Genomic DNA, 27,946 nt, shown 5'->3' on the forward strand with positions numbered 1-27,946 from the left:
ACTTCTAGAAAATCTACGGGTGTTGGAGAAGAGTGGTAGAACTTTTCAGCCAGCTTTTGTTTAGAAAGAATCTACATCTTCACAAGAGATGAAATACTGTTTGTAAAATTGGGCTCTTGCTCCCTCTGGGCTATTTTTGCTCCCCAGGGAAGCTTGGACTGTGATTGGAACTACACATTACCACATACCAGATCAAATAGTCTGATTTCCACACATTTCCAGGAAAGAAAAGCTTGTTTATATGAGCACAAGGTTTAAGCACAGGATTCAGTGTACACTGGAATAAATCTGTAACTCACTTCCGATGATCTGCTCTTGATTGTTCTCATGGATCTGTGTGTTTGCAGCTATGAAATCCTTCATAACCTCCTTGGTAAAACATTGATTTGATGAGATAGATTCGGGACTTATTAGTGAATATACAAGGTATGGACTACTTATGTCCAGATCAGTCTGTAATTGTAATGTGTTCTTTGTACCCTGGTGTGTGTTGTGTGTGTATTCATAGGTGTATGGAAAAGACCAGTAAAATGCTATCAATGTTGTATTCTTAATTCAGCTGTATGGTTCCTTTCCAAATAAGTCATTAACTTCTGCTAAGCCATTGCCTTCATGAAGCAAAATTATTCCTTGTCTTGGTAACCTGCTTGCCCCACTGAATTGAATTAGCCAGTTTTTCCCATCAAAATTAATTGCTCTCGGTTTATTATAGAGATTGTTTGCCCTCTTCCAAGGACTGTTTGTTCCCAACAGTGTGTTTTAGGATCTGTTTGTATATGCTGGAAGCTTTTTCAGCTTATTTTTTTGAAGGTCACCTTGGGTTCAGAAAAGTTTAGAGTGGTAGCAGCTAAAATAGACTCAAGTAAATTCAATAAGATACAGAAAGTGGTTGATCTGTAGAATTCTTTCCTCTCTCTCTTCAGATTTCATTGCCAAAATATGTTTAAATTGACAAATGATGCAGCCAGTCTCTTAGGAGATGCATTTTCGACCCCCCCCCTTGTTCTGCTGCTTTCCTGATGCATGCTGCCATGTTCAGTGGTTTTATAGAGCTTAATGAATGACATGAGTAGTGCTGTTAGCTTTCCAGCACCCCTGAAAAAAAATATTGTTGCATATTTTATAGAGTTGGTCATTAGAAAGAGGTGACATCCTTCGTAATGTTTTGTTTTCAAATCTTTAAGATAATATTTAATTTCCTATTCATAATGTTCCTTTGAATGTATACTTTATATTTGACTTTCTTCAGTAAAGTTTTATTCCAGATTGTTTTATTTTATGTTTTAATGTAGGCTGTAAACCACTTTGAAATTTTTTGCTTAAAATTAGAAAGAAGTATAGAAATTAAAATAATAATAATAATTTTGCTCACTGCCCAGATCGGTATTCTCTGCTGACTAAAATAAATGCAGTGGTACCTCGGGTTAAGAACTTAATTCGTTCTGGAGGTCCGTTCTTAACCTGAAACTGTTCTTAACCTGAGGTACCACTTTAGCTAATGGGGCCTCCCGCTGCCACCGTGCCACTGTTACACGATTTCTGTTCTCATCCTGAAGCAAAGTTCTTAACCCGAGGTACTATTTCTGGGTTAGCGGAGTCTGTTACCTGAAGTGTCTGTAACCCGAGGTACCACTGTAGTTGGTTCATAAGTATAGATAATCTGAGGCAATTAGTTCTGATGTAGTGTCTAGATCAGATGGATAATCATTGTAACAATTGGAAGAAGTTTGTGGAGTAAAAGCACAAGCGGAGGACTCGTGGGGAGGAATTTAGTGTTGTGCTATCATGATCATTAGCTCAAGAATTTCTGCTTGACAGATGGAACGATCTCTCTCCTTTTCCCACACACTGTTCAGGGAGTTCTCCTGACTCCCCAGAGTCAATTTGGGGGAGGGAAAGCCCCATTGTGCTAGTGGGACTCATTGTGCTGGCTCCCTCTAACACAACCATTTAGTTGAATCCTGTGCTTGATTTTTTATTAAAAAATAATAGTTCATTTCCTGCATTTCTTGACCTTATCTTACCATGCTGCTACACCATTTCTCTCACCACAATGTGGCACACATTAGGAAGGCTCATGAAACTCTGAGCCCCTTGCTTTTCTTCCCCTACCTCGAGGTACTTGCTTCAGAGCATAGGCAGGATAACAGCTGAGTGTAGATGAAGGAGGAAAGCAAAGTAAAAACATGTTGGTGGGGTTAATCTGGTGTATTTACAAATGGTGTAGTGCAAACTGTCCAGATTCCCGTGAATCTGCGTAAGTACTGTGTGTTTCATTCCATGATGACTCACATCTTTCAGGGACAGGTCTATTTTGATGCTTGGGGTAATTCCCAATCCTCAAGAGTGCAAGAGAGCTTGGGTTAATGGGATGCTGATCAATTAGACATACTAGTCTTCCAAGTTACACCAGGACCAGATAATAAATGCAGCACTGCAAATGAAGTCAAATTACATAGACAGGACTTGATCAGACATATAAACAAGAGCCAGTTGGTGCCTCCCAAAAGTAAACTTGTTACAACTTCATATCTGAATGCCAAATTCTGAGGATGGGCAAGCTGAGGGGTTCTGTTACTCACATTTCCTTCTTTTAAGCTTTCAGAAGTATTTAGCTGGCAGCTTTTGGAAACAGTACTGGACTGGATGGGGACAGTGACTTGACCAACACCAAGCCACGCCTTTGACATTCCTTTGCAGCTACAACACAGCATCCATTTTATAGAAGGCAAAACAGTGAGGCTCAGAAGCAAATAAATTGCATAATACCACAGATTGACCATAAGGCATAGGCAGAGTCTCTGTGACAAATGACAGCACTTCAAAAATAATGTCCTTTTCTAAAAATTACCACTCCTAACTCAACATTTGCTGCAGTGCCATGATCTGAAGTTGCACCACCCCATCCTCAACTTTCTTTGTAGAATCAAATGGGGGGGGGGGAAATTAGAATAATAAATGGCTGTCAACTCTTATCAACAGCTATTTGTAATGATAGCTAACTTGAACTTCTGTGTTCCTGTATGTTTTACTGGGTAGTCACATCAAAGTGGTATGGGCTATAGCCAATATTATTATTAGTTGTACTCTATGTAGATCTGTTAAAATGAATGGACATGACTAACTTAGCCCCATCAATTCTAGTGGGTCTGTGTTGAGTAGAACTTAGATAGATACAAACCTGTATCTCAAAAATGAAGGACATAGCATCTTTGCCACAATATAAGATAAACTTTTATTTTGTAATCTTTCATATTGTGTGTACACTATATATTAAAAGCATATTCCTTCCCCCAAACAATCACAGGAACAATAGTTTGCTAAGAATGCTGGGAATTGCACTACAGTTCCCACAATTCTTTGGGGGAAGCCATGTGCTTTAGATGTATGGTATGTACACACCCTCTTTTTTAGTTTTGTTGTTAGATGTACAGTATGGATTCCCTCACCCTTCCTATGTTTCTGTGGCTTGATCATGTAGCTGTGTCTACAACTTTGCTATGTTGCATTGTTTACTCTGGATGCATAAACATTATACAGCAGTGAGCTTGATAATTATCTCAGAACTATAGTTTGATGTCCTTCCATCTTAAACAATTCTGGAATGTACCTTGGAAATGCCAGAAATAGGCTTTGGCTTCACTAAGTCTCCATAATGCAATCAAACAGGCAATAAATAGCAAGTACTTGGCAAGGAAATCTAACCCTTATGCATTCTGCACTGTCTTGTACAGTTTTCAAAAGAATTCAGTAAGGAAAAAATCTGATTGGTCAGATTTGCTTTGCAGGGGATATTTTGGAACAGTCTTCGTTTGGGACAGGTATTTTAGGACTGATTCTGTATAACTTTTTTCATTCATGGAGAAATACATGTGAAGAGTATTATGCTGGAATGCAAAATACTCATACTTCTTGCATTCGGATTTAACATTTTTCACATGTGTTCCTCTGTGGAAGAAAATTGTGTGTTTCACCTTATGTACCTAAGATGTGCCTCAAGAGGGAAATAAACTGATGTTTTAAAATAAAAGATATAACCATAGAAAAATGAACAATCCTAGGAAATCTGAATGTTGGAAACAAGAAGTAACTGATGCAAAAAGTAAATATTAAAAGTAAATTATGCAACAGGACTGAGTAAACTGAAACCGTCTATACCTGTGTTAATTCACAATATTGTTTATTGATGAGGACTTTTCCATACACACAATTGAGGCTTGTGTACATGTTTATATAAATATTCTGTAAACCTATGTATACTGCAAATATTCTATTTAGCTTGGCGGTTACTTTTTCATATAGATGCAAAGTGTCTTTTTTTAAAAAGAGAGAGAGAGAGCATGAGAAGTCAGGCAGCAAGGGAAGTGGCAGTTGGCATGCTGAGCATAGAGGAAGGCTTCCAGACCAGTAATGTGCGATGGCACCTGCAGGATCCGGCTCCATTCCTGAAGAAAAGTTAAAGGTAAAATCCTCTCACATAGAGTAGTATGGAGTGAGAACTATCCCTAGTCTTACACTGGGTTCTCAGAGCTCCTTGAGGAAACATTGACCAGAAGGGGTAGTAGCAAGGAACATAGAACACTGGTAAGAGACTTGTTACTATTGGCTGTTTGGGTCCAGTGAAGATGACTTGCCTGATTCATATACACCTGGATTTCAGATCTTCTGCTCAGCCTTAGACTCATTTACGGCTGGCACTCAGCAGACACCCCTGAGACTGTATCCCTGTGGGCACCCCAACCATCTTGCCATCTCCACCACTGGTGGGGAAAGGACACTGGCATTGGCACCAGCTTCCACCAAGATCTCTCATGATCTTGCCAGAAGTCTGCGCTGCCACCACACAACCTAGGTAAGTGATGTTTTCACAGGGGCAGCGTGTCCCATTTCACCTCAAACTCAACCCTACCTTCCACCCCATCCAGGACACCATCATACACAATTAGCCAAAAACATTAAGCTGTTATGCAGATCAGTGGTGTGGCTGCATTTGGGCTTGATGGGCCATTGGCCTGATTCAGCAGGCTGATTTTATATTCCTATGATGATAAACTTTTGAAAGAGAAATTTCTTTTCAATATTAATTATGGAATGCTGTGGTGTCACTTTTCTTGTATTTGTTTCTTTACAAGAACATAAGCAGTCTGCCATGACTCACTTTATTCGGCAATGGGAATATTGTCATGGGGAAGAGAAAGAGCTTTTACCCCATAATCACTCATTTTAATTCTTTATATTTGCCTTGTGCACTGAACTACAAGTGAAACTCCATTAAGCTAGGATTTTAATGGGTATTTGCAGGAACTAAAAATATTTGTGGAACATTAAAACTATTGTTATTCTAAGGTTATAGTGTCATATCTTGGTTGCCATCTCAATGTGTCAGTGAGAAGATTATCTCTCCCTGAAGGAACACAGTATGTATCTTTGTGTGTGCTGAAAAAGAATGAGAGAGAATAATAATTGTTTTTGTAAAGGTCAGAGCTGTGTCTTCTGAGTATTCCTGGGTTCCACATCAAAAGAAAGGACATCCTTTTCATGTTTCTCTCAAGATGAAAAATGAATACGGCACAGAAAACCTCCATGTTGAGATAAAGGTTGTATGATTGTAACACAGAAACTTCCATTTTGGAGTAATTCACAATAATAATCTTGGTCAGGAGCATATAATATAATTACATGGTTACATGAGTATCCTGTTAGATGTCCAGTAGAATAAAATCCCCATATATGTTGTCTATTAGAAGGTGCTGGTGGCTGGTGGGGTAGGAAGAATGTTTGGGGGGTCTCACCTGGTTATGTTTCAGCGAACACCATCTCTTTAATATCCTTGAAAATTGCTTACTGCATGTGTCTTGTCATTTCTGTGGAGGATAATTTCCTTTTTGAAAGAGCTTCTTCATTTGTTGCAACCCTAGGCATCTTAGCTTTACTTCAGCTGCAGGGCCTAATTAGGCTTGCCGCATCTAGGCTTAAACCACCCACACCTAACTATCACGTGATGTCATATGGCATCAGGCTCAGGAGAGATAAACCTGCAGGACCTGTGTACCAGCAACTTGCTTGTTGAATCATAGTTTGATGTCTGAACTGGGCCAAAGAGAGGATTTTGGAACTGCTGAAGATTCTCAGGCGAGTTGGAATGAAACCTAGTAGGATCTTTGCAGAGCATCTTGAGCTAAGCCTGATACCCAGATATAGTACTGGCAGTAACAGTAAAGGTTCATCACTGCTGCTTTTATTGTTCACCTGTTCCTCATCAAAACCCGGGTTCTGTTCTCAGGCAATATTTTAATATGCACTTTACTGCCTGTCAAATGTGTTAGCTTTGTACTCCATTCTTATAAGTTTGCCAATGCATCTGAATCACAAATGGCCACCTTTGCTATTCTAGTGCTCCTTCTTCCAACTCCCAAGGTCTTCTATTCCTTCTGCCATCCTAGTGCTGTTCTGCTACATACCTCAGCCTTGGCGTGCAGCACCCTGGGCTATTTTAAACCGATGTCCTCTTTAGAAGAAACAGTTCCTCCTTATGAGATGGAATTCTGGTGTAAGCTTGTTTATCTGTCTCCGAAGTTGCTTCTGTTAGAATTGGAAGATACTGAGCTATATAAAGGTAGATCCCGGGTGCTTTGCAGCTGTTGTGAAGCAGAAAAGTGACTCATAAAGTAAACAGATTAAAAAACTGTTAGTTCTTTTTCCCACCTCAACTCTAGTAGAACTGAAGGGCTCAACGTAAACAGCAATAGCTTTCTACAATATTAGAGGTCAGTGAAGCAACTGTGCCAAATTGTTCAGAACTTTTTGTACAGAATAAAGTCCTTTGTGGACAGATTAAAGAAACCAATATTGTTTCTGTTATGCGGATACCAGATGGAGGTGTGTGCAGATGCACATATCTCTTGTGCAAGGATAAACAATCTCAGGGCTGGAGGCCACATCTGTTCTGCTAAGGCTTCTCTACCATCCTGTGTAGACCTGCATTGCTGCGTCGTGACTCACCCATGAGTAGGTCATTTCAGGGAGAAGGAGGTGGGGGAAGCTTTTCTAGAAGAAAAGCCTCAGTGGACCAGATATCGTTTATTGCCCACTGCAGCTGTAATGCATTCATTCACAAGCTCTTTCACCTAGTATCAATTTATCACTTGGAATTAATCAGGGAGAATTTGGGCACACAATAATAATATTAATAACAGGTTTTACTAGGAAATGAAGGTTAAGCCTCTCTTACTTCCCAAACTTTCTATGTATCATATTTTTATACTAGAAAATACAAGCAGGAGATGGATAAATGAAGTGCCTGAACAAGGCCCTTCAGCATACTCCATTGAACTAAGTCACTGCTCAGTTAACAGATGCTGCTTTGGCACCCTGGAGCCTTAGACTGGCTCCACAGCTGCCAACCCCCTCCCCTTCTATGTTCAGGACTTGCTTGCGTGCCAGCCTGTTGACAGCTGCTGGACATTATCTGCTGCAGTTTCCTTACCAACACTGGTTCCCACGCTGACTGCAGATGGAGAGGATTCAGCCATGTGATCAACTGTCATTTGTAATTGCCTGAATTCCTTATTTCTCTGTAAAACGTATGCTCTTTTAAAAGCTGCAGATTAAGAGTACATCTATTTTACATTTGGAAAACTTTGGCCTGTTCTTACAGGTTTAGAGTGGTGGGAGATGTCTTTACAGAGTGACTGAGAGAGAAGATACTACTATTTGTCAAGTACAACATTGTGGATACTGACAGTTCTGTTGTGGAAAACAAGCACTTCCTTGAATTTCCATCCCAGGGTACTTTGGTAAAATTCTTCTTTAGGATGACACAAAACACACAGCTTGTCATTTCCCAGCCCCTTCAGAAAGATAAAATTACTAATACTTGGGTTGTGGCTGAACTAGAAGAAGTTTATTGGCCAGTTTTTATTATTGTTGGTGGTGTTCTGAATTACTTTAGCTTTATTTTTAAATAGTCTAGTCCTAGTAAAACTGAGTAAATATTAGTAACTTTGTCACCCTGTATGATGACGTCTGTCAGCAAAGAGACAAGGGAAGTGTGTTCTTTTTAATTCTCTGTGGTCTGTCAGCTGCTTTCTGCACCATAGGCTACAATATTCTTCTGCAATGTGTTATATGTGAGGCTGTCTTTGAAGACGGCGATTTGTATTCAGAGGCATTCTGATTCTGTAGGTAGCATATAGTCATCGTGATTAATAGCCACTGATAAGTATCTTCATCTTCTGTAAATTTATTGAGTCTTCTTTAAAGCCACTTAAGGCTACAATTGTAATCTAAATTAAATTCAGTGGAACTTGCTTTTGAATAAACATAGCTAGGATCACATTTTGTGGTGAATTCCATAGTTTAACTATGTGCTGCATGAAGAAATACTTATTTTTGTCTGCCCTGAATCTCCCACCATTCAGGTTCAATAGATGATCCCAGGTTCCAGTAACTACAACAGAGGTAGAAAAACCTACATTTCTCTACACCATGCATCATTATAAACCTCTGTTGTATCTCCCACACTCGTCTTTCCTCATAGAGGAGTTGCTTAGTCCCTTGATCATTTAGGTTGCCTTTCCTTCTGACCGGAACTGCATACAGTATTCCAAGTGGTGTCCCACCATAGATATCTAGAAAAGCATTACAGTCTTGGCAATTCCCCCCGCCCCCTGTCCTCAGCAGCTGCTGCACACGGGGTCTGTGGTTCATTGAGCAATCTACCAAGACCCCAGGAATCCTTTCCTAGACAATCACCACCAGCTCAGACCCCATCAGTTTATATGTGGTTAGGATTTCTTGCCCCAGTTTGCATCACTTTACACATACATTGAACTGTGTTTTCCATTCATCCATTTTGGAGAGATCTTTGAGCTTCTTCATTATGGTCCACATTACTTTAAACCATAGTTAAATGATCAAACATAGTTTAAAGGTGATCATACAGCATGCTGGTGCACACTACTGAAATCACGGGTGCTTTGCTCCTCTCCCACTCATGCTTCTGTTGAACAGCAGCACATTGGGGCTCCACCCTGTTCAGGGCCGGATTCTGGTTTGATGAGGCCCTAAGCTACTGAAGGTAATGGGGCCCTTTATATGTCCAGCTGTCCTTTGCTACATGTTGCCATGCAACCAGTCCATGCAGAATGTAGGCACCCTATATAGAAATGAGCAAACCAGTGATATTTTAGGGAGCAGGCTAGCAGGTGGGACCCATTACTTACATCATAGGAGCCTACACAACACAAAACACTATTGCTGTATGTAGGTTTTATTTTATTTGTTTTTTAATCTTATATTTTGGAAATTTACATCCAGTTTTTTTCCTTTAATTTTTTTGGGGGGGCCCAAGAGAGTGAGACCCTAAGCTATAGATTGTTTAGCTTATACGTAAATCCAGCACTGAGGTCCCTGTGTTAGACCTGAACATCCAGACTCAAGAGAGGAGGGTAGTGGGAAGAGGAGTTGCATGCCTTCAGCTGTGTCCTTGATAATGTGCTTTCCCCTTTCTCACAATGAACCTGGTGGTAAGGTCAAACATTGTTAGTTCATGGAGAGCTGTCTCTTTCACTTGTAGTTGTGGAATATGTTCTTTTCTGGGGAAAGTTAGTTCTGAAGGGGAATCATCTTAGAATCACTGAGTGGAACAGAGGACCATAGCACAGAGAGGGCTTTATTAGTTCTAGAAGAGATTTAAGAGGCCCTTTAACGGTCTGTCATCAAGCTGTGGGGCCAGGCAATGGGAAGGTCTGCAGAAGAGTGGCAAGACCCCATAAGGGTGGCACCAGCATTTTAATATTCCTCCTGGGTGACAAAACTGCCTAAGGCTGACTCTGGGTGCTTGAAATAGAATTTTAAAGCTGTCACAGTGGGAAATATGATTTAAGCAATTCCCACTATTTAGCTTACTTTAAACTGCTGGAATGCAACAAGGTCAGGAGATGGAACTGCTGGCACACCACTCCTGTCTGTTACATTTATTTGGAATGTTGGTGTTAATGATGGTGCTGAAAGCATTCATGGCACTGAAGAATTAAGAGAGAGAGAGAGGAGTCTGGAACATGACTAGAAGCTGAAGAGTTTGAAATAAATTGTCTTGGAATAGGGAGGTGTGTTTCCAGTAGAAACTCTAGGAGAATTGCTCGGGGGAGCAGATATGTATGACACACACAAACATACACACAATGAGCATAAGAAGCAAACTCTGTTGTGTTCTTAAAGTCACTTGGAAATATCTAAAGCAGGGATAGCCCATGTGGCACCCTCCAGATGTTAGACTACACTTCAAGCACGCCTGATGATCAGGGATGATGGGAGTTGTAGTCCAACAGCATCTGGAGGACAGCACATTGGCTGTCCCTGTGAAATGGGATGAAGTTGCTGGGCAGACTTCTGAAACTTCAGGGATGAGAATGAAGCCCAGAGGTGTGAGTTACACACACTGCATCATACTTCTGAATAACCACAACTTAATTGATTTAATAGTAGTTGGGAAAGAGAACTTAGATCTACAGGGGTCATTTGTCCAAGACTGTTTTGGTTAAGTGTTTCATGACTAGATCTGAAAGCTGAAGGCTTTCTAGAGTGTGAAGGAAAATTTAACTAGCCTTTAAGATGAAACTTAGCTGTGTCCTCAAACATGATAATGCCCTTAAAAACCGTATATTGAAACTGTCTTGGATCCCAGAAGAAATGTGAAATAGATTCTCCAAATTAACAAACAAAGCCTGAATGGTTCCAGGTCTTTATTGTTGCATTTCCACTCCCATTTCTGTGTTTTCTGGTACCTGTGCATGGATTTATAGAAAGTCTTTGTGGGTTAGGTAATCTTTTATGTACATGATCACAAGTTTTTCAGTTGCTGAGAAGTAATGTGAAGTGAACCATAGCAGATGAAACTTCCCAGTACTAATAACAGATTTGGCCAGAGAGGTTTTCGTTACTTCTCTCTCAGGATAAAATCACATGAGTGTGGATCTTTATGTCATTTGTTATCAAGTCTAAACCTTAATATATGGAGGCAAATGTCATCAATGATGCAGTTCCTGTGACAGCAATTATATGGGGTTTAGAGCTGTTTCTACTACTGTTCCACGCTGTTTGGACTTTAGGTTCAAAACATCTTTCAGCTTCTCTTCCTACTGCATCAGAGCATTAGCAAACAGAGGTTCCTTTAAAACAAACACTATGGCAGTGGTTACCTGGCCTTGTCCTTTTGCTAGCTGCTACCTTATGTGGTTCCCCCCAACCCCAAAGAGGAATACTCAGTGGCAACCACTGAATTCTACTGAAACCAGAACAATTATTATGGTTTCCCTACATCCTTATTGTCCTTTCACTCTGTTTCTTTCTCATGAGAGAAATGGAACAACAAACAAAGCAGTAGCAGCAACCATAGTGCACTACTGTCTGTCTGGCATGCTCTGACTGCTGCAACTACAACATGAGCTCTCATGCTTTAGTGGAGAGGTGCACTTGACATCTTGGAAGCATTTTTTTATTTGTTGCAAATGAATTTTGTGTTGATGTTGTAAGCCACCCTTTGGTCTCTTGATGAGGAACAGTGTATCAATTTAAAAAATAATGATGGTGGTGGTGGTGGTGATAAATAAAGATATGGCGTTTAATTGAATTTTTAAGCTCATTTGTGACCTTGTGTGCATATTAAGAATCTAAAATATTTGAGGTTTTCTGCTTTATTATTGTAATTTTGACATTTATTACCAGAAATATGAAATACACTAATGCTGCCTCAGTTTTCTACAAGACTGTTAATGTCACCTTTCTGGATGCTTGCTACTGAATAATTTCATAGTAATTGTTGCTTAAATTTAAATATTCACTGGAAATTACTGAGAAGTTCTAGATCATTAATGTGAGCTGATGCTAAATGCCACTTGGATTCCTTAAAAATGGTTTAAGAGGAAATTTAAGCTGAAGTAGGGCGTTATAAAGATCCATAAACAAACTCAGATGCTTCCTGGTGTGCTAGGTGAATGCTTGTTTTTAGCCAACAAGCACTAAGAAAACCTGCTGGAAGTACTTTGCGTTGCTAGTGACCAATCTCTCTTTCAAAGCCTCATGGGAACAATGTCTTTCAGTTCCAATAAGAAAGATGGCCAGTGTTATCAGATGTTTTATTACTCTCTCTCTCTTTCCCCCTCTTTTAATCCCCCCCTTTTGCTTTGATACTATGGAAAATGTCTGCTGGACAGGCACTTTTGGAAAAGATTTCCAATGACTCCCTTAAAATGTTCCATGGGATTAATTATATAAGGCATTTGGAATCTTTTAAAGCTATCAATTGCAATTGAATCATTACAACTTCTGATACATCTCTTTTTAATATGAGCTTTATGTTCAGATCAGCTGACATCTTTTTGGTTATTTCAGCTGCACAATAAAGAATCTTTTAAAGCTTCCCGCGAGGGGCTAGCAGTAGCTCAATGTTGCCTAAGTATTTCCATTGTACTCTCCTTATTTTTGCAGCAAAGCTTCTGGAAGTGTCAACTTTTGGCCTGCAATGTTGTAAGACTGGTTTTTGCTTGAAGAGTGATTTAAATTATGAAGAGGCCAGTTGAAACATTTTTCACAAAGAAAAGTAATGTCAATGCACTTTCCACATCCACATCCATACAAAAGCATGAGATAGTGAGAATCAGCTTGGGTTGCCAATAGCTGACTGGTTAAAGCAACTAGGTTTATAGGATGACCACTTTAAGGTATGGGATGGGAGGTGAACCAGTCCTACCACCTCCGGTCCTAAAAAACAGAACTGAGAAAATGATGATGTAGGTTTTCTTTAACTGATTAGGAAACGGCGGGGCAGGGATAGTGATAATATGTTGTGGAGGGATGAGCTATAGCAGAAACATAAGCTGAAGAGGGCAATGCAAAAAACTGATGGCAAAAAGTGGGATATAATAATGTTGTTGTTGATGATGATGATGATGATAATTTTATTATTTATACCTGCCCATCTGGCTGAGGTGTAAGCCATCTCAGTGGCTTACAGCAGAATATTAAAATACAATGATTCATTAAAAGCTTCCCTAAACAGGGCTGCCTTCAGATGTCTTCTAAAAGTTTGATACTGTAGTTGTATATTTCTTTGACATCTGATGGGAGGGCATTCCACAGGGCAGGCGCCACTACCGAGAAGGCCCTCTGCCTGGTTCCCTGTAACTTCGCTTCTCGCAGTGAGGGAACGGCCAGAAGGCCCTCGGCACTGGACTTATTAAATAAATAGTGGTCGGCCTGCAAGTACCGTTGTTACAGCTGTCAGTACCTTCCTGCACATGCATACATTGTTAATGACCCATTTAGAGTCTGAGTGCTTTATAAGGAGCTTGCAGCACCATTAATAAGGGACACTCATATTGAAATGTAAGTGTGATACTGTACCTAAAAAATGTGTCAGAAATACTGTCACTATTCACTGGGGATCTATTTATTGTCAAATTTAGTTTTCAAACTAGCTGCTTGCATATTTTTTAAAAGGGGGTGCTTTATAGTGAGCTATGGGAAATTTGGGGGGGGGGTGTGGATCTGAAACCAAAAGCATTACTGTATTGTTTTGCTCCAGTTGCCGTGGCTATAATTCATTTCTAAAAACCATACCTTCTGCTTAAGAGGCTTGCATGTGTACAACTTTCTAAGTTGCCAGAAGGTATTATAATCTCAATGCTTTACAGCTGACTGGAGGCAAAAGCCTTTAATTTTGCAAGAACCACATTTTAAATCTGGCACTTAAAGGTATTATTTCCATACTGCCTTCTTTGTGGCTTCCAGGATTTTAGTAAGTTGACTAAGCATTTTAATATATTTTCTGTCAAATCTCAGTTAAGAATTGAAATTTTAATTTAATTCAATTCAATTTAAAAGTCAAGCGCAACTGAATTTTTACTACAGCCCTAGTGGTAGCTTTTAGTAGGAACTGGGATGTAGTACAGTTCAGGGAGTAAGAAATAAAGTCCAAGAAGGCAAGAAAATCCTGAGAGAGAGGAGTTCTTTGTAGGTCTCATACAGATAACAGATTCCATACATGGTTTTTCATTCTTCTCTTTCCTTCTGCTTTTCCATACAAGCCAAAGAGGTGGCAAAATCATGTATTTCCATGTAAAAATACCACAAAATGATGGATTCTTGAGAGTAATTACTGACCCAGCAAAGCAGAGTGGAAGTTTTTGGCTTGGTGAGCACAAGTGAAAACTATGATGCTTTCTTACAAAGTGAGGGCCATGTGTTTTACTGCAAACAGCAACTGAGAAACAAAACTGATGTGGAATATTTGGTATTTGTTGGCTACAATGCTTTAGGTTGTTTAGAATCAGATGGTGCCTGCTGCATATTTGAGTCATGCTAGTGTTGTGGAAGATTGGTTTCATCAATCCTTCTAAGCAATGTATTTCAACCATTTCATTTACTGTAGGCATCATGCAGATTTACCTGCAAGCAGAGAGTCTTCCTGCTGTGATGAGGGTTTTCCTAGAGTCTGTGCCTACCACAATTCCCTGCCTTCGGTCCTTAAGCAAAACATGTACAGCCTCCAGATTGAATGCAGATTGTCTCTTTTTACCTCTTTCTCCCATGCTTCAAGGTCAGGTGGAATGCTTGCTTGTTTTTTCTCTTACTCTCAAGTACTTTTGCATCTTCATGTGAACAAGTACGTGGCACTCTTTAAAGAAGAAGTCTTAACATTTTTAAACTCTTGGAAAGCAATTCTGAAAAGAGGGGTGGTAGTTTCATGATTGACTCAAGGGCCAACCAATCAGATCTAGCTTCTGCTCCTTACAGTGTGGTAGGAGGGAACAGTTTCACTTACCTCATTCTGGGAGAGAGGATTGTACATATATGCCACAGATATAGTAAGTGCACTTATGCAAGAGCCTCATAGAAAAAATATCAAATCAAATCAATCTTTATTACGGTCCAGAGACCCCACAAATCGTTACAAAGCAATGCACAATTCATACAGCCCACCTCCAGGTTAAAGAAGCATTTTGTTCAAAAGATAGGGATCATTGGTTCGTGCAACCACCGTTAAAAACTTTGCCACTGCTAATGTTCTAGCGTTTGTCCGGTCTTCCAATAGGAACCTGACATAGTGAGCCTCTGATTTTCCCAGGAAAGGTACCAGCAAGGGTAATAGAAAAAAGGTGTATATTTGTATGCACTTCTAATTGAAACCATTTCCCCCTCTCCCCCAACCAGTATACGTTAGTACCTAATCAAGTGAGCATCCCCAAAATAAATATGGGCATAAGATTTTTGGCTCTTGCTTCTGAAGCACAAAATAATGGAGCGAGCTGTAATTTTTTATTGGACCAGTTCTTTCTGACTGTTAAGTGTGTTCTACACTTAAGCTTTATAAAGTAGTTGTTCAGGTTCAAGGAGAAGAGCTGAGCTTTATACAAATAAGAATGATTAGGATTAAGCTGTGTTCCAGCCATTCTGAGAAGGTACAGTTTCATTTGCAAAATGTTGAATCAATACATTTGCTTTCTTGAGAACAAATACTGGGGAAAACTTGCCAAGAGAACAGGGCTTTTCTTCTTCCTGCAACATGCTATTGAGATTCTTTTCTCCACCATCTGCTGAGAAAGCTATGTACTGAATGGGTTGATCTTAATCCCCTTTCCACAAGCTCTGGATGAGATAACCAATAGAAAATCACTAGGGTGGCAGTGAGAAATGGTTGAATTACATGAGCCAAGACTTGCCCTTCACCAGCCTCTGCAACATTGAATGGAATCCTGGAACACTCTTCTCAAGATGCATGCTGCAGCTACTTCTTTTGGCTGGCTTGAATTGGAGACAGTGCAGGAAGCTGTGTGTGAGCCAAGAGGTATATCCTGGGAATTGCCTGCAGCATTGCGAAAGTTGTTGAACTGCAGCTTTAGTATGCACATTGCAGCCACGTTGTACAACAACCCATTTCCCTTAGCCACCTTGTCTTTCACAGGCTGTGCTTAATGAAGGAGAAGGTATCCTGCAGGAGGCTGTGGATGTGCCCATACAGTGGTACCTCGGGTTACATACACTTTAGGTTACAGACTCCGCTAACCCAGAAATAGTACCTTGGGTTAAGAACTTTGCTTCAGGATGAGAACAGAAATCGTGCGGCGGCAGCAGTGGGAGGCCTCATTAGCTAAAGTGGTGCTTCGGGTTAAGAACAGTTTCAGGTTAAGAACGGACCTCCGGAACGAATTCAGTACGTAACCAGAGGTACCACTGTATTTTGCTTACAACCAATACATGGTGAAAGCCTGCACTAGATTCTCCATTATTCAGAAACCTCCTTTCTCCTACCAATGTCTATGCAGAAGGCTAAATTTATGCTTCCCTGTATTTAATGCTCAGAGAGTGCAGCTACACTTTTTAAAAGCTGTTATTTCTTTTTAATTTTGCATATTTGCAAAAGCATTTGGCATACTCCTCACAGCAAGCTTTCTAAATCCCCAGCCTATCTCTGATCCATTTAGGGGAAACCGAAACTGTGCTTAAGGGTTTGTTTCAGAGCCTTTTGCCTCTCTTCCAACATGGCAGTTTCTCGTGTATCCATCTCACATGTATTATTTCTAAAAGCTGTTCTTATAAAGAGGTTTTACAAGCTTACTCGTGATTTGGTAAAATATCTGTTTATATAATTTTTCTTTTAAAAATTTGTCCCCTCAGGATCTCAGGAAGGGTGTTTATATTAAACAGCATTTATGTAAATCAGTATGATTATAGAACATGTTGGTTTGCTGATAATTTCAGAGTCAGAAAGCAGTGGAACAGGCAGAAAAATACATGGACAGCCCTGTGTCTGACAAGTCCTGTGCGTGGCGTAGGTTGAGAAGACTGTTTAGAAAAGAGTAGTTATTTTTGGCATTTTCTTTGTGTTGTGGACAGAGTCGGGAACTGTTGTTTCTAGGAAATTCTGACATTAGGTTTAAAGATGGAAACGCCTGTTGTGAAACAACACTGGACTTCGTTTAATGCATTGCAAGTGGAATTCCTGTTAAGTGTAATAGAAGAGTGCTATCTGGAATAGTTTCCTGCCTAGATTGCCATAGAAGTAATTAATATAGGCTTTGCAGTTCCCAAGTAATGGCTTTTTGGGGAGGGGCTCTAGTACATAGTGTACAAAATGCACTTAAAACGGGTGACAGGACTGCCTTTGAAGTCCTTGAACTGAGACACATGCTCCCCTTCCCCAGCGACATGAAATTGAGTTTACAGAGAAACAAACTGTATCTCTTGAACCAAATGAATTATTCTGCTTTGATTCCCAAAACAGTTTAGATGTGTATGCTTTGTGACAGGACTTGGTGGTGATAAGATGGCAGCACCATCTGAACAGAGGCAGGGCTAGTTTTTCAAGTGCTTGTCACTTAAAAGGTTAGATTAATAGTACCTATGTCTTGGAGTGGCACAATGAATGGCTCAAGATATGGGGGTGCAGCGGGCATATTGTACCCTTGCCTGGAGTCAAAACGGGGCCTAGGACCTCAGAAAACATTTGCATATATTGTGTGAAGACTAGCATTTACATTTTGTGTAAGCCTACATAAAACACCATGACATTTCTTCTCCAAGAGCATAGGTTAACTTCAGCTTTGTGTTTGGACTTAATTATTAACACCAGAGTAGGAGGGAACTGTGGGACGCGGGTGGCACTGTGGGTAAAACCTCAGTGCCTAGGGCTTGCCGATCGCATGGTCGGCGGTTCGAATCCCCGCGGCGGGGTGAGCTCCCGTCTTTCGGTCCCAGCTCCTGCCCACCTAGCAGTTCGAAAGCACCCTTAAGTGCAAGTAGATAAATAGGTACCGCTTTATAGCGGGAAGGTAAACGGCGTTTCCGTGTGCTGCGCTGGTGCCGGCTCGCCAGAGCAGCTTCGTCACGCTGGCCACGTGACCCGGAAGTGTCTCCGGACAGCGCTGGCCCCCGGCCTCTTAAGTGAGATGGGCGCGCAACCCTAGAGTTGGACACGACTGGCCCGTACGGGCAGGGGTACCTTTACCTAGGAGGGAACACAAGACCCCTCGACTTGCAGATGTCATTCTATGCAAGTCTATCTATGCAAGTCTATTCTATGCATTCTATGCATTCTATGCATTCTATGCATTCTATGCAAGTCTATCCAAACCAGGCCTTTGACTGCTTTCAAGTTCTCTGCTAGTGAGACTTAAGTTTGGCTTGTATCAATTAATTGTAATCTACAAACTGTAAAGTACCTTACCCAGTTTGGATGTAATGATGAAATCTGGTTAGTACTTTATTAACAAGCAGATGCTTCTTCTTTTTTGTGAACAAGCAGATGCTTCTGATCTCCTCCTTGCAGTTGTTCCATAGAAAGATGTGGGAGCATGTAAACCTAGGTTTGCTTCTATTCACATAGCACTATGGTTTAACTACAATATGCAAAGTAGACCTGGTATCAACCTTATTAGATCCTTAAGCAATTTTTAGAGTTTTGTGGACCTGATAATACTCTTCTACAAAAATCAGAATTCATTTTAGCCTTAGTGGCAATGATTATAACTTATTTTTAGAGCAGTTTTGAAAAACCACACGTGGTTACTGCAGCAGGGAGAGAACAGGAAAAGGTTTGCATAGTGAAGGATACAGCCACATGAAGCAGTGGTTTATTTTTATTTTTATTTTCACAGTAAGAGCTAAACTAGGAAATTATTTAAATTTGATGGCCATCACCGATCCGTGTCTCTTTCCCTTGTCTCGTGGTGACATCTAGCTGAAGCAGATGTGTGATGTAATGCCATCGTGACCAGCATTTCTCAGTCCCTGTTCCATTTCATTTACCACTTCATTGACTGCTAAATGTAAGTGGTGAGTGAAATACTAAATGTGATGCCTCTTCAAGCATCTCCTTCAGCTAGAGGTTAACAAGAGACAAAGAATCATGGATTAGCATGGCCATGTGTTTCAGATAATGTCTACCTCTGGCCCTGAATAAAGCTAGTAATATATTGGCTCTGATTCAGGCTCTGTCAGCGTTTAAGTTGCTAAGAATTATATCTCTGGCACTTACTTATTAGATTGCTGTTTATTTCTTGTATCTGTGGATAGTGATGCTGAAAACTGCATTCTTCTTTCTGTCGGACATAATTCCCCATCCAATATGCAACCATCAGCCTTCTGTTTTCTTAGTATAATCACTGCAGTTAAGACTGCTACCTGCGGAACCTGTTTGATGCCAGCTAATATTGTAAACAGTGTCCAGCAATGGACTTTCCTCCCTCCTCTTCCTTTCATGTTTGCTTGTACTAAGGAAATTTGATCAACATGAAGCTTTGGCTGTCTGTCTGCTGTTACTATGTGTGAGACAGGGGTGGGAGAGAAAGGGAGACATACCAGCATACCTGTGACAAAAGAGCATGTGCATAGATATGCAGACTGAGAATTCACTCACTACTTTATGCTTCCTTTTTGCAAATTGTAAGCAGTAAATTCCCTCAGATTTTGCTTACCTTCTTTGTGTTTCAGAATACCCCGAAACTGCATCCCCTTGGCTCGCTCATACTAGAAGCCTTGAGTGCTCCAGTAGGTTTATGGATCAGCTCTACCGCACTCCAAAAATAGTAATTCAGCCCAGCTGCTTTCAGAGTAATATGTTAAATACAAAAAATGACACTAACGTAGTGGCAATGATTAGACTTTATACTAATTTCTTTCAAACTGTTCCTAATATTCTGCTTCTCATTCGTAGGCAGACCACAACAATGTGATTGCATTGAAAATGTCATGTGAAAGGCGGTTTCTGTCTAAATTAAGTTCCAAAATACAGAATAAAAAGTGTCTTAAAATGTGACTACTTGTCTGTATTCATTGTGAAAAATGGCAAAAGGACTTAATTTTGCAGCCAGCTGTGTCCTAGAAAGATTTCATTATATTATACTTGTATTGCACCGCAGCAACTTGTCATGCTCTCTTGTTTATTACCAAGACATTCACAATACTTAGCCAGGCTGTAATGGCAAGCTAATGTGTGTCTGTGTCCAATACTCTGAATGGTCAAGAGTTGTTCTTGTCCCTGGTCCTGGGTGCTGTACTTGGCAGAGAGAAGTGACTCTCACATGAAAGTCAAAATAGAAATATATTTTGGGTCAAACTGGGCTCTGAAAGACATTTCTCTCTTGTAGTCATTAATCTCCAAAAAAACAAGCTTTGGAACTAAGCCAGCTCATATTATCCAAAGCTCATATTATCCCTCATATGGCAAAATACACAATACATTACTTGGACTTGATCAGACCAATTCCCTGTTCCCCATTTTTCTCCACTACTGGTTTAAAAATATGTGAGCAATATAAATTTAAATTCAGTCAGAGTTGTTGTTTCTCTTTATAAATATCCTAAAATTGTCACTTCCAACAGCTTTCTAGAGCATCCATAAAGGAAGACCTCTGTAAATAGAGACATGTTTCCATAGCAAAAAAAACCAAGTGCTGCTCTGGTTTTGTTTTCAGTTTAAAACTTCAGTGTGTTTTTTTGGCCCTTGAATCCAGGCATCTGTGTGACAGCTGGCTTTGATGGGCTTCTTCTTCCCTTTAATATTCAGAAGACTAAAAAGGATGAAGGGTGAGCAGATAACAAGATCTAGTTCTTATGGTGGTGTGAACAGCCAGTTGATGGTATGACTACAGTTGTGATAATGGCGAAGGTCTGATGTGGCATCCTCCAGGATTAGGGCAAGCTACCAAAATATACTTGGAGAAACAGGCAGTGTAAGATGACAAATGAAACCTAGAAAAGGATGGCTAAAGTGACTATCTGGCTCTCAAACAAACAAACAAATCATCACTAACAACCATGAGAGTGTATCTGAAAGGATTTTTTATGATGAGGGATATATTAATTAAACAAATAAATTTCACAAAAATTTATGTACACTTTTATACCGTATACCAATTCTTCTTAAGATTAGCACTTCATATAAGTAACATCTGTTTAAGAGAAAGTGAGTGTGCTCTTGATTATTCTTGTTATATTTTGTCAAATTCTTACTGCCCATTTTATTTCTAAGTCTTGTCCTCTTGTGCCGGATTTAGTAGATGTGGTTGAGCCTGAACTAGGTGGAGCTCATTGTGTTGCCAAAGAAAATAAGTTGTCTCTCTGTGTGTTTTAGAAAACTGATTTTGGAGATTATACACATTGTTTGTAAGCTTTATAGGCCTGTCTGCACATATTTTGCTTCTATTAGTCTGGTATGCTACATTTTTATACAGTATTATGAATTTTGTGTCTGCTTTATTTGAATTAAACTGTGTATCTGAAACAATATATTGATTTTGAAAACTTATATTAAATATACTAATTAATTTTCAGAAGAAAAATAAATCTCGTCAGTGGCATCTCTGGAGGTTTTTCCAGAGTCTAATAGTTTATTAGCTTGTACACAGATATTGAATTTGCTGCTGTTTACTTTCGAAAGAGCACAAGAAGCAATTTCCCTCCCCTTCAGTATTTCCATGACCTTCTAGACCAGTGGTTCCCAATCTTTACAAGTAAATGGACTCCCTTTTAACCATGAAGATGTTGCAGATTTGCACATACTAATTGTTGCAATTTTAGGCTCCATAAATTAGGAAAATAAATAATGACAGCAAACTATTATGAACTCAGTATACTTAGATGAGATAGAGATTTGATCTGATTCATCAGGGCTCTTCTTGTATTAACACAACTGTGCATAAGGAAAAATTGAAACAGGTGCATATTTTATACCGCTGCAGCACTTAAGATGGAGAAACGGAAACACTTCTGAAATACTGTCTTCTGCACTATTTTCAAACCTGCGTGTCTTTTCATCATAGCATGGTCATCTCCTTGTCCTCTGACTGCACTCCTATGCACTTATTTTGAGGATCCCAAATCAAACATTATGCAGGGGATTTGCTCAGACAAAAGATGGAAAAGATTTTAAAAGCTGGTGTTTTCTGGCTCTTCCTCTACCATGTTCTTGCCGTTGCTTTGCTGGGGAAGCCATGTGTATTAAATATCCTTTAAATATATAGTGTAGCATTGGCCTGATACAATTAGAGACCGTGTAAGGAGAAGTTTAATTGTGTACAGATGACTGATTCCTGAAGGACGCACAGTATCTTGTTGAATAAAAAGAACCCCAAAATATGAAAGGAAGCAAGTATTTATTCCATCTAAATTAGAGTAAATAGATTTCACACCCACCCAAAAGTCCCTAAGAATATTTTCTATCTCCTGTTTGCTATACACATACATTACTCAAACCAAGCCATTTAGGGGTGGGGGTGGGGGACAGATTATGTGTCTGATTGTTCTCTCCATGCCTATAATTGCATGAGAGGGAAGAGAATTGAGAGAAAGACCAAAATACATTGTGTATGTAAGTAAGTGTCACTTTGAGACAGAAATTTTAAATCCTGTGAATTGACATGTTTATGAGATTGAGGGGAGGGGAGATTAAACACTTATATGGTATTGCTGCTTGGTGAAAATGAGAACAAATGTGAGCATAGAGAAGAAAGAGAAAATGGCAGGAGGAATGGAAAGGTCAGGATTGAGTTCATTGTTTCTTTTTCTTTTCAAAAATTCACTGCTGCAGCATAACCCATCATCATTCTCCTCCCTCTGAGACAAACACACGCATACAGACACACACACACACACACACACACACACACACAGCAGCTGCCACTTCTGGGGCAAGATGACTTGGCCCCCATGACCATGCGTTGGTAACCACAAGCTTGAACTACTTTAATGTGCTTTATTTGGGGTTGCCTTTATGGCTGGCAGTGTGGCTAACTGTTAATTGAGACAGTTTACTATGAGCATGTAACACTGCTTATAAAAGTATGCACCTGGGCCAGGTTTAAGGTTTTAGCTGTAAAGCCCCAAACAGCATGGGGTGTTGGGACACCCAGGGAGATAAAGCCCATCATGACTCCACGTCGCCTCAGGACGATCCATCGATCTCCCATAGATACAGTATCAGCAATTAGCGACACGAGCCCCAGAAATAGCTTCCCACATTCCAGAGCTCGTGCACGCTCTATCAGCAGACTTTTGCACAGCGAAAGATACACTCAGGAGAGCATATTTACAAGCTTATTCAGCGTTGGTCAGAACAAAGAAAAAAACGTGACTCCTTGCTTCAGTGTCTCAGACACAGAGAGAAAACGAAAGCATAGACACAACATAAACTTCCTGTGAACAGGAAATACGCAGACTCTGTGACTCACAAAGCCTGCTCCCTTTTAAGGTGGAACGGAAATATCCTAACATGGGGCAGGGTTATCTGAGGGAATGCCTTCTCTCATATAATCCTGCCTGATCACTAAAATATTCCAACAATGCCCTCCTGGTTGTTCGTCAGCCTGCAGAGGTCCATCTCCTGAGAAATGATGTTGTGGTGCCCAGTCTATAGGACAAGGCTTCCACTGAGATAAGGCAAGTGCCTACTATTAATAGTTTTCAGGACTTGGTAATTCCCCCAGTCCTTTTATTTTCCAGCCATACTGTGTGAAGTATGTCTCCTACCAGCCTCTTCTGTTTTGAATGAGATTAGTATACTACTCCTCATGCATTATCTTGTTGTAATCCAGCAACTCTGTAAAGTTTAATATTATCCACATGATGCACTTAGGAGGCTGAGAGGGTGACTTGCTGAAGATTACGTAGTGAGTTCATGACAGAAGTGATATTTGAATGGAGGATTTGTGGCTCAACTGTTTTAGCCTCTGCGCCACACCAGTTCTGAGTATTAGATTTAGAAGCAGTAATTTTCTTTTGATTTAGTTTTCAAGTCAACTGAATGGCATGCTGTATATTCAGTTTTTGTATCCAAATTAGGCTTGAAAGATTGTTATGCAGTGCTTTGCTAGAACTGGTGGTATAGTGTATAGGAATACTGTATGTTCTGAACTGTATGATTACAGTCGTATCTTGGATCCCGAACGCCTTGCGAGTCAAGCGTTTTGGCTCCCGAATGCCACAAACCCAGAAGTGAGTGTTCTGGTTTGCAAACTTTCTTTGGAACCTGAATGTCCAACGTGGCTTCCGCAGCTTCCAGTTGGCTCCAGGAGCTTCCTGCAGCCAATCAGAAGCTGCACCTTGGTTTCCAAACGTTCTGGAATGGATTCTGTTCGACTTCCGAGGTACGACTGTATTGGTTTTCTTTGTGTAGCTTCTGGTTGGGTATGTGGATGTTATCATCATGAACTCCGAATTGCATATTTGGAATAGCTTATACTGGAAAGCTTTTTTGCATCCTTTGCAGGGGCATTCCTAAGATTAAAAGAGCCACAGGTTCCCTGACTCCCTTTTCTCTGTTTGATTTGCCCCCTATCATTGCTGGCTGCTGAGCCACATAGTTTTACAATTTGCACTTAGGTAATAAAACCTTTTCTCTTCATTGAGTTCCTCCCCACTTTTAAAAAAAGATTCTTCTTCATTATATTTTTCAGGTTCTCAAAGCCAGCACCAATGTTTTTGGATGATTCCTTCAGAAAGTGGGCACGAATCCGGGACTTTGTACCTCCTTTTGGAATTAAAGGACAAGGTAGGATAGCAACAGTTCATTTACCATAGCTCAAATGCCCTGCTGAAGTAAAAAAATAGAAGGTGCTTATAGTTAAACATACTCTGTGTGTCTATGGTATCTGCATCTTGTGGACTTCAACTGCTAACGAGCCTCATCAGCAATAAACCTATGGAAAGACTTCCACTTGAGCAACAGGGCTCCCCCTATTTATACCTACGGGACCGCCTCTCCTGGTATGCCCCACGGAGAGCCTCAAAGTCCATAAATAACAACACCCTAGTGGTCCCAGGCCCTAAGGAAGTTAGATTGGCTTCAACCAGAGCCAGGGCCTTTTCAACTCTGGCTCCGGCCTGCTGGAACGCTCTGCCTCATGAGACCAGGGCCCTGCAGGATCTGATTTCTTTCCGCAGGGTCTGTAAGACAGAGTTGTTCCGCCTGGCCTTTGGCTTGGAGCCAATTTGATTCCCTCCCTCCCTCTCTTTCTTTTTTCTTTTCCTTCTCCTCCTGCGATGAGGCTACATTTTAATAATGTTCCATTATTTTAATGTTGTATTTTATTTTTGTTTTTAAGTTGTAATCATTCATCTTGTTTTTATTATTGCTTGTAAGCCGCTCTGAGCCCGGCCTTGGCTGGGGAGGGCGGGGTATAAATAAAAAATTATTATTATTATTATTTCCCTCCACATGACCCTGTGGCCCCTGAAATTGGCTCTGAAATATCACGTGGCAAGTTGAAATGCTTGTGCAGACAAAACAGTTGTAATTGTGTGATGTTGAATTCTACATTCTTGAGTGGGGACTAGGACACCACCAGGTGGATATTGTTACCCTCTACTCGATTGAGAGGCAGAGTTTTGACTAGATGTCAGATCCTCCCCTTCCCTGAGGAGCAGTTCGTTTTTCTGCCTCACTTGCGAGTTCACCTATTTTCACTGTGCATTTCTGGCCTCATTTGAAATTCACTGTCTGATTAGAAGAACGTGTGGATGTTGTACTGTTATTCTGAGTTCCTATAAACACTATTTTTAGTTCTGTCTGATTACCAGTTGGCTTGCTTCTTTGCAAACTGAGCTTTCCCACCTCAAAAATTCCTTCCTACTTCCTCCTTCAAGCATATCAAGACATTTAACAGCCCTCCACAAGCTCTGCTGCTATACTTGAAGAATTAATTGTACAGCTGATTACCCTAAGAATTAATTGGAAAATTAATTATCCTTTTAAAAATAGAACTGATTACCAGTTGAAGGAAGTTGATCCTGACTCTGTGATTACCCACACCTATTGACTCTGACCCTGTGAATTAATTACCTAAAGTGGCATAGTTTGTACTTTGATCCTTTTGTAGCCACTCTGGAAAGATCAATGAGTAGGATGCAGACCATGGCAAACTTGAAATTAATTCTGCACCTCAGAAATTACATTACTTGCCTGCATTATTTGTGAATATTGGGATTATTTGGCCCATATTGTAAGACTTCAGTTCATGATACTGGGTATAACATAAAGTGATCCTAGAATTGGGCTCCATGAGGTCTTGTGTATTGTTAGATATGATTTAATTAACACTGTGCATGGGGAACTGGTAACAGTCTCACTGTAGCATCTGTCTTCACACTGCAGTAGGAGTGGGACTGAGTGTAAATAAATCTGCTCTATATGAGGCAATATATATTATTATTCATATAATGACATTAGTTTCCCTAATAAGGGGAGGGTCTTGGAAGCATGAGCTTGCCATTCTTATAGTCCTTGTACCTAGTATAAGGAGGAATTTGTTCACCCTTTCCCTATCATTGTACCAGACCCAGTCAGTGTAGATGTAATAAGCTGTATACATTGTTCTTCTCTTATGCTTCCCTCTTAGCAAAGCGGATGATTAAATACAGCTGTGCAAATTGTCCAGAAATAGAAACTCTTCATTCACTGCAAGAGATTTGCACCATTCTTTATCTGCTGGCTTTCAAGGTGTGCAGATACAGAGAGGAATACAGGTCTTTGTACTGGGTGGTTTTAGGTCTCGGAAGCAGCTGATCAAGTCTTTTGCCAAGTAGAATCAAAATGGAGAACCTCAGCACAGGATGACTGAATATATTTGGCAGTCTTTGCTTTGCGTTTCCAGGTTGCTGCCAGCTTGTGTCACCACTACAGTGTTATGTAAATCCAGGGTTTTATATTGGATTTTCTTCAGTTAAAAACAGAAACTGCCATTACTTAAATGGCTGGGAGCTGAAGCAATGGGAGCAAAACAACTGAATGGATTGTTTAATGCCCTCATGGGACAGAACTTTGTGCCAGGATTCAGTCCAAGGCAGTTTGTATATGTGGGAGGGAAGAATTATTACTCTCTGTAAACTGGTGAGCCTAATGGCTGTGCTGACAGGCTAGGAGCGTGAGAGAGGCAAATGGCAACCTTCTCGCATCACACGTCACTGGGATTCTTACATCAGCTTTTTCTGCTTATCCCAGGGGATGCATTGGGGATGAATAATAGTGACCTGATGATGGGATCAGCACCTCATTAAGGTCTTCAGTCAGGGCTAGTCTGGTGCCAGTTGAAAGGAGACTGCAAGAAGAAGTTTCTGGTGCTTGCCAAAACTACAGCAACTGGAGAAATTGGGCAATGCTTGAGAAGAGGATGTGCCAGTTTAGCATCAGAGGGCAGCTAATCCTTCATAAAGACCCTACCTTTGTCAAGGAAGTGTACCATGAGAAGTGCTTGGTGCAAATGTTCAGGAGCTTCAGTCTGCTTGTCAGCTGTTTGATTTGAAATGGCAAGGGGGATTAACTTGCTTTGTTCTGTGAACTTGGGATCACCCTGGCTGTGATGTACATAGTCTGCACAGTAACATTTTAAAGTTTCAAGCTGTTGTACCAGACTGTTTTAGTCTGTGAGGTGTTTGTCAAACTGATTCCGAGAGTTCTTCTTCTATGCCTTTTCTGGGTTGGCTTCACCAAGAAGCAAGCTAACCCAAACTTTAGTGTTGAGATTGGACTAGGTTTCATACCAGTAGACTACAGTATATTTTATAATTATTAATAAGCACGGTTGGTTTCAAGATAGCAATTTGTTACAAATGCCACACGTGCCATAACTTCTTAAGTTATTTACTCAAATGCAAAAACAAATAATAGCAATAGAAAAAAACTTATTCATTTATTTATATAACAAAGTCAATATGCTGCTTAATCAACAAAAACTTCTATGCTATAAAACTATGTAGAATAATGTCTGAGAAGGCACACATTAGGAAAATGTCATGTCAGAATTCTTCACCTGTGTGAATTTTCTGGAACAGCTCCTGCTGGCTCCTGATTATGGGATTGTCCTTGTGTGGATGACCAATTTTAACTTCAAATTTTTCACATATATGCCTACATTCCTGTGGAGGCAAGTGTTACGTCAAAGTGTTTGCTTTT

General features: G+C 40.3%; 1 protein-coding gene across 11 annotated transcripts in view; it reads left to right on the top strand.

Moving 5' to 3' along the window:
• ST3GAL3 (ST3 beta-galactoside alpha-2,3-sialyltransferase 3) overlaps window positions 1-27,946 on the top strand; it is a 188,531-nt gene that overhangs the window by 86,049 nt on the left and 74,536 nt on the right. For all 11 annotated transcript variants that reach the window (XR_013987441.1, XM_081009497.1, XM_081009498.1 and 8 more), the window contains one exon: window positions 24,453-24,547. Coding sequence is in view for 10 of the 11 variants with exons in the window: in XM_081009497.1 (XP_080865623.1) it covers window positions 24,453-24,547 (95 nt within the window). In the remaining variant the exon portion in view is untranslated. The remainder of the gene's footprint in view (window positions 1-24,452; window positions 24,548-27,946) is intronic.

Source organism: Podarcis pityusensis (assembly GCF_964106645.2).
Source record: "Podarcis pityusensis genome assembly, chromosome: 6".
NCBI classification, from domain to species: Eukaryota; Metazoa; Chordata; class Lepidosauria; order Squamata; family Lacertidae; genus Podarcis; species Podarcis pityusensis.